We start from the raw sequence: 13,010 nt of genomic DNA, 5'->3' as shown, positions 1-13,010 counted from the left end.
GCTCGTGCAGAAGACTTTGACTCTTTTTCTCCACGGCGGGATGACGAGTCGGTTTTGGTTGATGCGGGTCGATCTGGGTGTCGCTCGTTGTCGCTCGGTGGCGCGCGGTGGCGCTCGCTTGGCGCTCGCTTGGCGCACGGTGGCGCAAGGTGGCGCAAGGTGGCGCAAGGTGGCGCACGGTGGCGCAAGGTGGCGCAAGGTGGCGCACGGTGTCGCTCGTTCAGCGATCTCCGCCTTTCCTGCGGGCTGTTTGCTGGTCGTCACTCTGACGAGGAGCGATGCTTCGTTCGTGGCAGGGTGGACGTTGGCGTCTTTGTTGGCTTCACTCGCAGCTCGGCGACTCAGGGTAGCGATTCTTCTCAGGTGGTGCAGACCTCGGCTTGTAGCAGCACGTCGCTACCTCGCGATTCTCGTCATGCTGGATGACGAAAACTTCTTGACGATCTGTGGTGGAGTCGAAGCCCTGGCGACGAGATGGGGCTCAGAGCCCTGGCGATCTGTGTTGGGGCCCATGGCCCGGATGATCTGAGTTGAATGGATTTTTCCCCGGCTTATATTGAGAATATCCACTCAATCTTCCCGAGTTGTTTGAAGGCCGTCATATATCTTTCTGTGGGTTGAACACATCTCGTCCGTGTGTTTCGTGTGTTTATTAGTGAAGACACAGTTGTGTGACCCTTCTGGGAGGAGGGGTGTGGAATATTATTTGCTTGCGTGTGCAAATCTTGCTGTTTGTGCTCAAAACGTGATCACCCTCTTCTCTCTTTTGCGAGAGAAAACAACCTAAAACAGAGCGAGAATAAGCAGACACCCTCGCAATCACTCCTCGCGACCTTCCTAACCCTCCAAGCATTCATGGGCCATCTGTTTGTGCTGCGGGGAGACAAAGGCGGCCGTGCTTAACTCAAACACGCGAGCACCCTCCCTCTCTCCGCATCTCTTGCGAGAGAAAACAAACCATGTCAGCACAAACCCCCCCCCGCCCCTTGTGACCTTTTTACTCCCTCTTTGCTTGTCAGGCCCTGCTGGAAGACAAAGGTGGCTGAGGAGATGTTTGTAATACATTTATGTGGTCCTGTGTGTTACATTTATTCTTTAATTATATTTTATGAGTTCCTTCGGTCTTAGTATCGTGGTAATCATTCGTCTATGTTTAATGAATATTCGTAATGATTCTCGTCACATTATTATTTGGCTTCGCCAAGTTTAGTTCTCCAGAGATTGGTGTTTATTCTGAGTTATATTTTAATGTCCTGAGGTTAAGCGTTATTATGTTTCCACTTAAGCTTTCTGGAATTCGTACTCTTTATTTTTTTTTTTTTGGAAGGTCGTGTAGGTAGGAAACATATAATAATAGAAAAAATATTATTGTTTGTTGGTTAATTATCTTTGTTAAGTTTCTACTTTTCGGTAAGGAAAACGTTAAGAAATCGCGAAGTTTCAACCGTTATTTATTCTGCCCTTATCTGTATATCTCCAGATGTCTTGGGAGGCTAGTCCATACATCTTTTGTCCATCTGGATGTCCATGACCTCTTTGTGACCGAACTCTCAACATTTTAACCGCCCTCCATGTTTCATGGATTCCTGGTGTTCTTGTGAGGAGAAGTGAGTTGTTTTCATTAATTAATTAAAAAAAGGTATATATATATAGATTAATTTTTTTTTTGAATTGTTCTTAATTAAAAAAAAAGGCATAGACACAACAACGTACAATGTGTTCTGGACTCTCCGAAGATCTACTGCAGATTGAGGACATCCGCAAGATTGCAGTTATCAACAGGGAGCTGGCGAGACTCCCATGTGGATATTGCAGTACTGCAGGAGACCCGGCTTGCTGGCAGTGGCTCTCTACGAGAGAGTGACTACACTTTCTACTGGCAAGGAAAACAGCAGAACGAACTAAGGCAACACGGTGTTGGGTTCACCGTCAAAAACACACTCCTTGGCATGATAGAACCACCGACTGCAGGCTCCGAGCGGATTCTGCTCATGAGACTGCTCACTGCTTCTGGCCATGTAAACATCCTGAGTGTCTACACCCCAACACTTTACTTACCTCTGGAGATTCTTGACCAGATCTATGAAGAGCTTCACAATATTGTTCGCAAAATCCCCAGCTCTGAGCACATATTTCTGTTGGGAGACTTCAATGCAAGGGTCGGGGCTGACCACGACGCGTGGCCCGCATGCCTTGGCTATCATGGCATTGGAAAGATGAATGCCAGTGGCCAAAGGCTACTGGAGCTTTGTTCATACCACGATATCTGTATCACAAACTCATTCTTTCTCACAAACCATGCCATAAAATATCATGGAGACATCTAAGGTCTCTTAATTGGCACCAACTGGACCTCGTCATCACCTGACGAGCCCTCCTCAACTCAGTACTCATCACACGCAGCTACCACAGTGCAGTTTGTGACACCGATCACTCGCTATTATCCAGCAAGGTCAGACTACGCCCAAAAAAGATACACCGCCTCAAACAAAAGCGCGACCTACGCATCAACTCTGCCAAGACCTCCCTCCCAGAGCTCACTTAGTCATTCCAACACAGCCTTGAGCAGTCCCTACACGACACACCAGATGAAGCGTGGAGACAAAGTGGGCGTACATCAGAGACGCATCTTCAATGCAGCCATCAATACCTTCGGTAAGCAGACAAGGCGGAATACAGACTGGTTTGAGGAACACCTGGCTATATTGGAACCCATCCTCCAAGCCAAGCGAATGGTGCTCCTGAAGTACAAGCAAGTCCCAAGTACAGGATCATTAAGGGCTCTGAAAGCTGCCCGCAGTGCAGCTCAAACGACCGCCAGACGCTGCGCCAACAACTATTGGCTGAACCACAGCAGTAGGATCCAACTCGTCTCTGAGACTGGTAATATCCATGCCATGTATGAAGGCATCAAGACAGCCTTTGGTCCAAACATCAGGAGGACTGCCCCCCTTAAATCCAGCACAGGGGCCATCATCACTGATAAACAAGAGCAAATGGCCAGGTGGGTAGAATACTACTCAGAGCTCTACACACGAGACAACGGTATGTCAGAAGCTGCCCTTGCTGCTGTAAAGCCCCTACCAATGATACACGAACTGGACAATATGGGAACCTCATTTGCCAGTAAAAATATGATAATTGATTCTTTACCCTTCTATCTGGCAACAAAACTGACACCTTTTTACAAGGAGTCGTGTTTGAATAGACCGCAATACCTGCAGTCATAATACAAACAAAAGAACATAACTCTGATAATGTGCACTGTCCTTGAAGTTGATTGGTCCACACCCGAGACAGCTTTCCTTAGAGCCTAGTCTCACATGGGTTGGACCAGATGACGCCAAAAGGCGCACAACTCAACGACAATGCACCATCAGAGTATGAGAGCTCGGGGCAAGCATCTACACTATGGGAACCTCATTTGCCAGTAAAAATATGATAATTGATTCTTTACCCTTCTATCTGGCAACAAAACTGACACCTTTTTACAAGGAGTCGTGTTTGAATAGACCGCAATACCTGCAGTCATAATACAAACAAAAGAACATAACTCTGATAATGTGCACTGTCCTTGAAGTTGATTGGTCCACACCCGAGACAGCTTTCCTTAGAGCCTAGTCTCACATGGGTTGGACCAGATGACGCCAAAAGGCGCACAACTCAACGACAATGCACCATCAGAGTATGAGAGCTCGGGGCAAGCATCTACACTATGGGAACCTCATTTGCCAGTAAAAATATGATAATTGATTCTTTACCCTTCTATCTGGCAACAAAACTGACACCTTTTTACAAGGAGTCGTGTTTGAATAGACCGCAATACCTGCAGTCATAATACAAACAAAAGAACATAACTCTGATAATGTGCACTGTCCTTGAAGTTGATTGGTCCACACCCGAGACAGCTTTCCTTAGAGCCTAGTCTCACATGGGTTGGACCAGATGACGCCAAAAGGCGCACAACTCAACGACAATGCACCATCAGAGTATGAGAGCTCGGGGCAAGCATCTACACTATGGGAACCTCATTTGCCAGTAAAAATATGATAATTGATTCTTTACCCTTCTATCTGGCAACAAAACTGACACCTTTTTACAAGGAGTCGTGTTTGAATAGACCGCAATACCTGCAGTCATAATACAAACAAAAGAACATAACTCTGATAATGTGCACTGTCCTTGAAGTTGATTGGTCCACACCCGAGACAGCTTTCCTTAGAGCCTAGTCTCACATGGGTTGGACCAGATGACGCCAAAAGGCGCACAACTCAACGACAATGCACCATCAGAGTATGAGAGCTCGGGGCAAGCATCTACACTATGGGAACCTCATTTGCCAGTAAAAATATGATAATTGATTCTTTACCCTTCTATCTGGCAACAAAACTGACACCTTTTTACAAGGAGTCGTGTTTGAATAGACCGCAATACCTGCAGTCATAATACAAACAAAAGAACATAACTCTGATAATGTGCACTGTCCTTGAAGTTGATTGGTCCACACCCGAGACAGCTTTCCTTAGAGCCTAGTCTCACATGGGTTGGACCAGATGACGCCAAAAGGCGCACAACTCATATTTTTACTGGCAAATGAGGTTCCCATAGTGTAGATGCTTGCCCCGAGCTCTCATACTCTGATGGTGCATTGTCGTTGAGTTGTGCGCCTTTTGGCGTCATCTGGTCCAACCCATGTGAGACTAGGCTCTAAGGAAAGCTGTCTCGGGTGTGGACCAATCAACTTCAAGGACAGTGCACATTATCAGAGTTATGTTCTTTTGTTTGTATTATGACTGCAGGTATTGCGGTCTATTCAAACACGACTCCTTGTAAAAAGGTGTCAGTTTTGTTGCCAGATAGAAGGGTAAAGAATCAATTATCATATTTTTACTGGCAAATGAGGTTCCCATAGTGTAGATGCTTGCCCCGAGCTCTCATACTCTGATGGTGCATTGTCGTTGAGTTGTGCGCCTTTTGGCGTCATCTGGTCCAACCCATGTGAGACTAGGCTCTAAGGAAAGCTGTCTCGGGTGTGGACCAATCAACTTCAAGGACAGTGCACATTATCAGAGTTATGTTCTTTTGTTTGTATTATGACTGCAGGTATTGCGGTCTATTCAAACACGACTCCTTGTAAAAAGGTGTCAGTTTTGTTGCCAGATAGAAGGGTAAAGAATCAATTATCATATTTTTACTGGCAAATGAGGTTCCCATAGTGTAGATGCTTGCCCCGAGCTCTCATACTCTGATGGTGCATTGTCGTTGAGTTGTGCGCCTTTTGGCGTCATCTGGTCCAACCCATGTGAGACTAGGCTCTAAGGAAAGCTGTCTCGGGTGTGGACCAATCAACTTCAAGGACAGTGCACATTATCAGAGTTATGTTCTTTTGTTTGTATTATGACTGCAGGTATTGCGGTCTATTCAAACACGACTCCTTGTAAAAAGGTGTCAGTTTTGTTGCCAGATAGAAGGGTAAAGAATCAATTATCATATTTTTACTGGCAAATGAGGTTCCCATAGTGTAGATGCTTGCCCCGAGCTCTCATACTCTGATGGTGCATTGTCGTTGAGTTGTGCGCCTTTTGGCGTCATCTGGTCCAACCCATGTGAGACTAGGCTCTAAGGAAAGCTGTCTCGGGTGTGGACCAATCAACTTCAAGGACAGTGCACATTATCAGAGTTATGTTCTTTTGTTTGTATTATGACTGCAGGTATTGCGGTCTATTCAAACACGACTCCTTGTAAAAAGGTGTCAGTTTTGTTGCCAGATAAAAGGGTAAAGAATCAATTATCGAACTGGACAATGTTCCAACCTTGAAGGAACTTGACAACGCCATCAACTCACTAGCCAGCGGCAAGTCCTCGGGACAGGACGGCATCACACCTGAGGTACTGAAATGTGCGAAACCCGCTGTCCTCACAAAACTCCATGAACTTATCTGCCAGTGCTGGGAAGAAGGAGCAATGCCTCAAGACATGAGAGACTCCAACATCATCACCCTATATAAAAACAAGAGTGACCGTGAGGACTGCAATAACTACCGTGGCATCTCCCTGCTGAGAATCGTGGGGAAAACCTTTGCCCGTGTGGTCCTCAGCAGGTTACAGATACTAGCTGAGAGGATGTATCCTGAGGCTCAATGTGGCTTCAGAGCAGGAAGGTCCACAATTGACATGCTCTTCTCCTTGCGTCAGCTACAGGAGAAATGTCGAGAACAGAGAATGCCCCTGTACTTGGCATTCATTGATCTTACAAAAGCCTTTGACCTCATCAGTAGGGGAGGCCTCTTCAAACTCCTCAAAGTGATCGGCTGCCCACCGAAGCTGCTGGCAGTCATCTCCTCTTTCCATGACAACATGAAAGGAACAATACAGCACAGTGGCACCACCTCAGAGGAATTTCCCATACTCAGCGGTGTAAAGCAGGGGTGCGTGCTTGCCCCAACACTGTTTGGCATCTTTTTCTCACTTATGCTCAAACATGCCTTTGGGACAGCAGAAGAGGGAGTCTTTCTCCATACAAGATCTGATGGCAAACTCTTCAATCTTGGCCGTCTCAGATCCAAAACCAAAGTCTGCAAAGTCCTCATCAGAGAACCCCTATTCGCTGATGATGCCGCGTTGACAGCTCACACAAAACAAGGTCTGCAGACACTCATCGACCACCTTGCCAATGCCTGCAACAACTTTGGCCTGACAATCAGTCTGAAAAAGACCATTGTCATGAGCCAGGATGTCAGAGACACCCCTTCCATAAACATTGGCAGCTACACCCTGGAAGTCGTTGAGGACTTCACCTACTTGGGTTCCGCCATCACCTGCAGTTTGTCCCTTGTCACAGAGATTGACAAGCGCATTGGGAAGGCGTCCACAGCTATGTTCAGGTTGACCAAAAGAGTGTGGAAGAACAAATCTCTAACGCTCAACATCAAAGTACAGGTGTATCGGGCCTGCGTCCTTAGCACCCTCCTCTATGGGTCTGAGTCCTGGACAACATACGCCCATCAAGAACATCGACTAAACACATTCCACCTCCGATTTCTCCGGCGCATCCTCGGTATCAGATGGCAAGATTGCATTCCAAACACCACAGTCCTCAACTTGGCCAACATTCCCAGCATGTACTCTCTACTCAGTCATAGGCGCCTGAGATGGCTTGGACACATGCGCCGCATGCAGGATGGCAGAATACCCAAGGATGTCTTGTACGGCGAGCTGGCATCAGGCACACGGGTCACTGGTCGCCCAGTCCTGCGCTTCAAAGATGTCTGTAAACGGGACATGAAGAGCTGCGACAACAACCCAAATGACTGGGAGAAAACTGCCGGCGACCGACTCGGCTTGCAGCAGGCTGTGAAAACAGGCCTCAAGGAGAGGCTAGGAGAAAATACACACTGCTTGGCAGACCAAGAGGGAGCAACGTAAAGAAAAAGCAATACATACCTCTGGAGCTGCCACTCAACCACTCAAGGATTGGCCTACTCAGTCATTCTAGGCGCTGCAAAACCTACAGCTGACCTAGTAAGGCGCAAAAGAATTGTCTCTCGAGACACAAAGGCCTATGGAAGATGTCACTATCTCATTACACTAGTAAAGTAAAAAAAATAGTTTAGTTTCATAACGCTTAATGGCCAAGTTATGGACATCAGAATGCACAAAATTCCATTTGTTCTATCCTTATGCAAAGCTTCATCCTCACTGCCGATGCTACTACCCATAGATTGTTCATGCGCTTCACTTCCCAAATCAAAATGCCCAGAGTAAGTGTGCACACCGCATTGTGATGCACAGTATGTGTACAGCAATTTGTCTGGCTACTTTGTGTTGGCGTCACGGTCTGAAGACACAGAAGACTGCAACAAGGCCCCCTTTTGTAAAACCACTGCAGATCAAGTAAAACTCTGCGCCCGTCTTCGGGGTGGTCTTGCACTTTAAGTATTGCATGAATACCAAAATCATCGTACGTAGTTTGCGAAGGACCGTTGCGCCAAACATGTGGCCTCTTGCAGCAGCATTCAATAAATAGCTTTTTCTGTCATATAGTACCAGTGTCTCCAGTAATTTGTTTGAACCACATACAGTGAGGGAAAAAAGTATTTGATCCCCTGCTGATTTTGAATTTTTGCCCACTGACAAAGAAATGATCAGTCTATAATTTTAATGGTAGGTTTATTTGAACAGTGAGAGACAGAATAACAACAACAAAATCCAGAAAAACGCATGTCAAAAATGTTATAAATTGATTTGCATTTTAATGAGGGAAATAAGTATTTGACCTCCTATCAATCAGAAAGATTTCTGGCTCCCAGGTGTCTTTTATACAGGTAACGAGCTGAGATTAGGAGCACACTCTTAAAGGGAGTGCTCCTAATCTCAGCTCGTTACCTGTATAAAAGACACCTGTTCACAGAAGCAATCAATCAATCAGATTCCAAACTCTCCACCATAGCCAAGACCAAATAGCTCTCCAAGGATGTCAGGGACAAGATTGTAGACCTACACAAGGCTGGAATGGGCTACAAGACCATCGCCAAGCAGCTTGGTGAGAAGGTGACAACAGTTGGTGTGATTATTCGCAAATGGAAGAAACACAAGAACTGTCAATCTCCCTCGGCCTGGGGCTCCATGCAAGATCTCACCTCGTGGAGTTGCAATGATCATGAGAACGGTGAGGAATCAGCCCAGAACTACACGGGAGGGTCTTGTCAATGATCTCAAGGCAGCTGAGACCATAGTCACCAAGAAAACAGTTGGTAACACACTATGCCGTGAAGGACTGAAATCCTGCAGCGCCCGCAAGGTCCCCCTGCTCAAGAAAGCACATATACATGCCCGTCTGAAGTTTGCCAATGAACATCTGAATGATTCAGAGTACAACTGGGTGAAAGTGTTGTGGTCAGATGAGACCAAAATGGAGCTCTTTGGCATCAACTCAACTCGCCGTGTTTGGAGGAGGAGGAATGCTGCCTATGACCCCAAGAACACCATCCCCACCGTCAAACATGGAGGTGGAAACATTATGCTTTGGGGGTGTTTTTCTGCTAAGGGGACAGGACAACTTCACCGGATCAAAGGGACGATGGACGGGGCCATGTACCGTCAAATCTTGGGTGAGAACCTCCTTCCCTCAGCCAGGGCATTGAAAATGGGTCGTGGATGGGTATTCCAGCATGACAATGACCCAAAACACACGGCCAAGGCAACAAAGGAGTGGCTCAAGAAGAAGCACATTAAGGTCCTGGAGTGGCCTAGCCAGTCTCCAGACCTTAATCCCATAGAAAATCTGTGGAGGGAGCTGAAGGTTCGAGTTGCCAAACATCAGCCTCGAAACCTTAATGACTTGGAGAAGATCTGCAAAGAGTGGGACAAAATCCCTCCTGAGATGTGTGCAAACCTGGTGGCCAACTACAAGAAACGTCTGACCTCTGTGATTGCCAACAAGGGTTTTGTTGGCAATCACAGAGGGGTCAAATACTTATTTCTCTCATTTAAAATGCAAATCAATTTATAACATTTTTGACATGCGTTTTTCTGGATTTTGTTGTTGTTATTCTGTCTCTCACTGTTCAAATAAACCTACCATTAAAATTATAGACTGATCATTTTTTTGTCAGTGGGCAAACATACAAAATCAGCAGGGGATCAAATACTTTTTTCCCTCACTGTATCACGGAGCGACGACGGGGGCAGCACCATTCATGAGGTGCGCAATTTTCATGAGTTTGCACTGAATACCAAAGGTGCTCAAGAATTGATTTGATTCTGCATGATGGTCATAAAGCAGTCAGGTTGACTGATAATCCAGCGCTCACAGATTCACTCCAGGCACTCACCAGCGGTCAGTCGCCTCCTTTTTACGCTTCTATTGGTACTTCCATGGTTACTGTTCCCGTGAATTTCACTCGATTCCTTCACCCGTGTTAATGACTCGATCTACCAGACTGTTTCGTTTCAACCACAACATAACACTCGCCCAATCACTCACGCACTGACCCACTCACAACACTGCAGGTCAGAACGCTTCTCTTTCTGCTTCTTCCCTTATACCACTCTACTTTGGAATTCCCTCCCATCATCTTCTCTTTTTCAAATATCTTGTAATCTTGTAGCTATTAAAAACCTCGATTGTGCTGTTTGTTACTGATCGCTTGACGGTTCGGGCCCTTGTGTTGCACTCGGCAACGTTGTTTAGAACTCTGTGTGTGTCATCACATGCCGTCCCGTGTGTCGTGCTAGGACTGCCACTTCACGATCCGCGGGGGGCGCCAGCTAGAGGAGGGCGGTTATCAGCTACCCGTGGTGGTGCTGATGCTGAGCCTGCCGAGCCTCGCGCAGGGCAGCGGCGGCGCCCCGACGCTGCTCTCCCCGGGCTCCATGGAGAACCTCTTCCACGAGATGGGCCACGCCATGCACTCTATGCTGGGGCGCACTCGCTACCAGCACGTCACCGGTAGTGACGCTCGCTCCCCACCTCATCACTCCCCGTAAATGCGGTTCCTCTAAACGAGCCATGCGTTTCTCTTTCTTGATCTCGATCACAAAATATTATTCAGTGAGCAGAGTTGTCGGTGTCCTGCTGTTTTGCCGATTGGTCCCAGTGACGCAGCCCCAGCAGAGTGAACGAGTGGCTCGCTATACTACATTGAAATCAACAGTGCTTGCCTTGGCCTATGAAAGCACTCAAGTTCAGGTTAATTTGTTTAGCCAGGTGGGAACTCAAGAAAATAGGATAGTGTCATTTGGAAGAGTGACCTGGGTCTCCAAATGTATACTTTAATTATTATCCTGGGTCATGTTAATGCATTTTTTATGATGAAGTCTGTTTTCCTTAAACTTTTGAGACTTTGCTGTGCAGTTTTGTCACTGAACTGACGAGACAAATCTGTCGTGTCGTCAACAATGAACAGAAGTAAAACTGAACGTTTGTTGCCCCGCGTGTATTTAACAGGCACAAGGTGTCCTACAGACTTTGCAGAAGTTCCGTCCATTCTCATGGAGTATTTTGCCAGTGACTACCGCGTGGTGTCTCAGTTCGCCAGGCATTACCAAACGGGCCAGGTTAGTACCTGAAACCATTGTGCAGAGACGGCTTGCATGGCTCAGCAATGCCTCTGTTGTGCAGAACCCTCTCTTTTCTCGCAACTTCAGACACGGCCTTGTGTTTCTCGCGTTATCTGCCCTCAAAACGCAGCTCTCGGCTTTCAAATTGGACACAGCTTATGGGAAGATGAATCGGTGGTTAGTGGTTTCCGTGTAATTCATAATCTCGTGTCACCGTCTTGACTTCCTGTGTTTGACCGAGACCTGGCATCGTTCTCTTGACTACTCATTGAATGAGCCGACCCCATTAGGTTTCTATTTTCATAAGAAGCCCCGGTAATCTGGCCGGTGAGGGGGAGATCTGGAAATTATTCACACCCATACGGCAATCCTTTGTCCTTTGCCTTTACCAACATTTCAGTAATTTGAGCACCTGGCATTGGACTGGAGACCTCGTGCCCAGCCCATACTGTTAATATCGATGTATCACCCTCCCAAGTGTGATGGCAGCTTCTGCACTGTCTGCATCATAAAAATTCGTAAAACCTTGGTGGCAGCAAAATTGTATTTTACTAAATGCGAACAAAACTGAGGCTGTATTTAATTAGCTCCCCTCTGCATTTATCTAAAATCAGTTCATATTTGTTAATAGATGGTCATGACAGGAGATCAGAAATTTTGGTGATGAATTTGACCAGCCCCTGTCCTTTGAGGCGGTTAGAACTTTGTTATTTCACCTTACACATATTGCCGGGCTGCATCGATTCCTGTCACATAATGACTGAGAGAGACTGGCTCATGCTTTTGTGTTCTCCCAAACTTGATTATAGCAACGCATTAGTGTTCAGGATTCCAAGTAAGGTGCTGGGTAGACTCCAGCTTATTCAGAATGCAGCTGCTAGGTATACACCGTGTCGCAAGCACATCACACCTGCCCTCTTGACTTTGCATTGTTTACCAGTTAAGTATCGAGTGGATTATAAGATTCTGCTCTCAATGGGTTAGCTCCACAATATGTGTAGGAACTGAGCCATTCTTAAGCTCCAACGATGTCCCTGAGATCTTTGAATGGCATTCTTCTAAGTACTCCGAGGTCAAGGCTATGTTCCTGGGGTGATTGGGCTTTTGCCAGTGCAGCTCCCAGTATTATGGAACGCTTTGCCTTTGGTAATAAGACAATCATTCGTTAGAGCTATTTAAGTCTGTCTTTAAAACTCGCCTCTTTCAAATGGTTCTGGGCATTTAACCTAGTTTTGTTTATTTCCTGCTTTCCATACATGGGGCACATTGGGGTCTAGAGATGAAATGTGCCTTACAAATATAATTATTATATTGTCAGGTGTCCTGGGGAGAGCGTTGGACAGAAGCCGTGGTGTAAATGCTGTCGCGAGCGCGCAAGTGCGGTTTTTCTGCTGTTTAAGTCGCCCTGCGGAATCCTCAGTGGCTGCTGAGCTCGGTGGCCTCGAGCTATACAAGATAAATAAATGCGCAGTGAACTAGGGTATCACGTTTTCGTATCGGTGACCCAGCGGCCTTGAGGATTTCTGCAAATGCTTGATGGTGTAGAATCATATCACGGTTCTCTTCTGTGAAGCCACCACAGTTTTTTTTACCCTAATTTGTTGCTTTTCCAGCCGCTGTCAAAGAGCATGGTCACGCGTCTGTGCGAGTCGAAGAAAGTGTGCGCGTCGTCGGATTTACAGCTTCAGGTGAGGCAAAGGGGAGGTGTGCGGTGGCTCACGGCCAGAACGTTTAATGACGGAGCTATTAGCGCTGTTTGACGTTTTAGACATTATTGCTGCGCAAAAAGTTTTTTTCCCCCTTTTCAATTAAAAAAATTTTCGACCAATTCATGGCTGAGTAAAAACCAATGACATACATTTTAAAAAGTTTTGGAATGTATGTATGTTGAACTTCTTTTGCACCTTATGTAGCCAACAGTGCTAATCGGAGGTGTGAAATGTGTCAAA

At 46.4% G+C, this 13,010-nt stretch overlaps 1 protein-coding gene across 2 annotated transcripts in view; it reads left to right on the top strand.

The window, feature by feature from the left end:
- LOC144732209 (mitochondrial intermediate peptidase-like) overlaps positions 1–13,010 on the top strand; it is a 53,840-nt gene that overhangs the window by 36,307 nt on the left and 4,523 nt on the right. For both annotated transcript variants that reach the window (XM_078613602.1, XM_078613601.1), the window contains exons 13-15: positions 10,237–10,450; positions 10,949–11,058; positions 12,675–12,749. In XM_078613602.1, coding sequence (XP_078469728.1) covers positions 10,237–10,450; positions 10,949–11,058; positions 12,675–12,749 — 399 coding nt within the window. The remainder of the gene's footprint in view (positions 1–10,236; positions 10,451–10,948; positions 11,059–12,674; positions 12,750–13,010) is intronic.

This window comes from Lampetra planeri, chromosome 41 (genome assembly GCF_965212315.1).
Source record: "Lampetra planeri chromosome 41, kcLamPlan1.2.h2, whole genome shotgun sequence".
NCBI lineage: Eukaryota > Metazoa > Chordata > Hyperoartia > Petromyzontiformes > Petromyzontidae > Lampetra > Lampetra planeri.
Note: the sequence above shows the minus strand (reverse complement) of the source record. Positions and strands in the feature narration are given on the sequence as shown.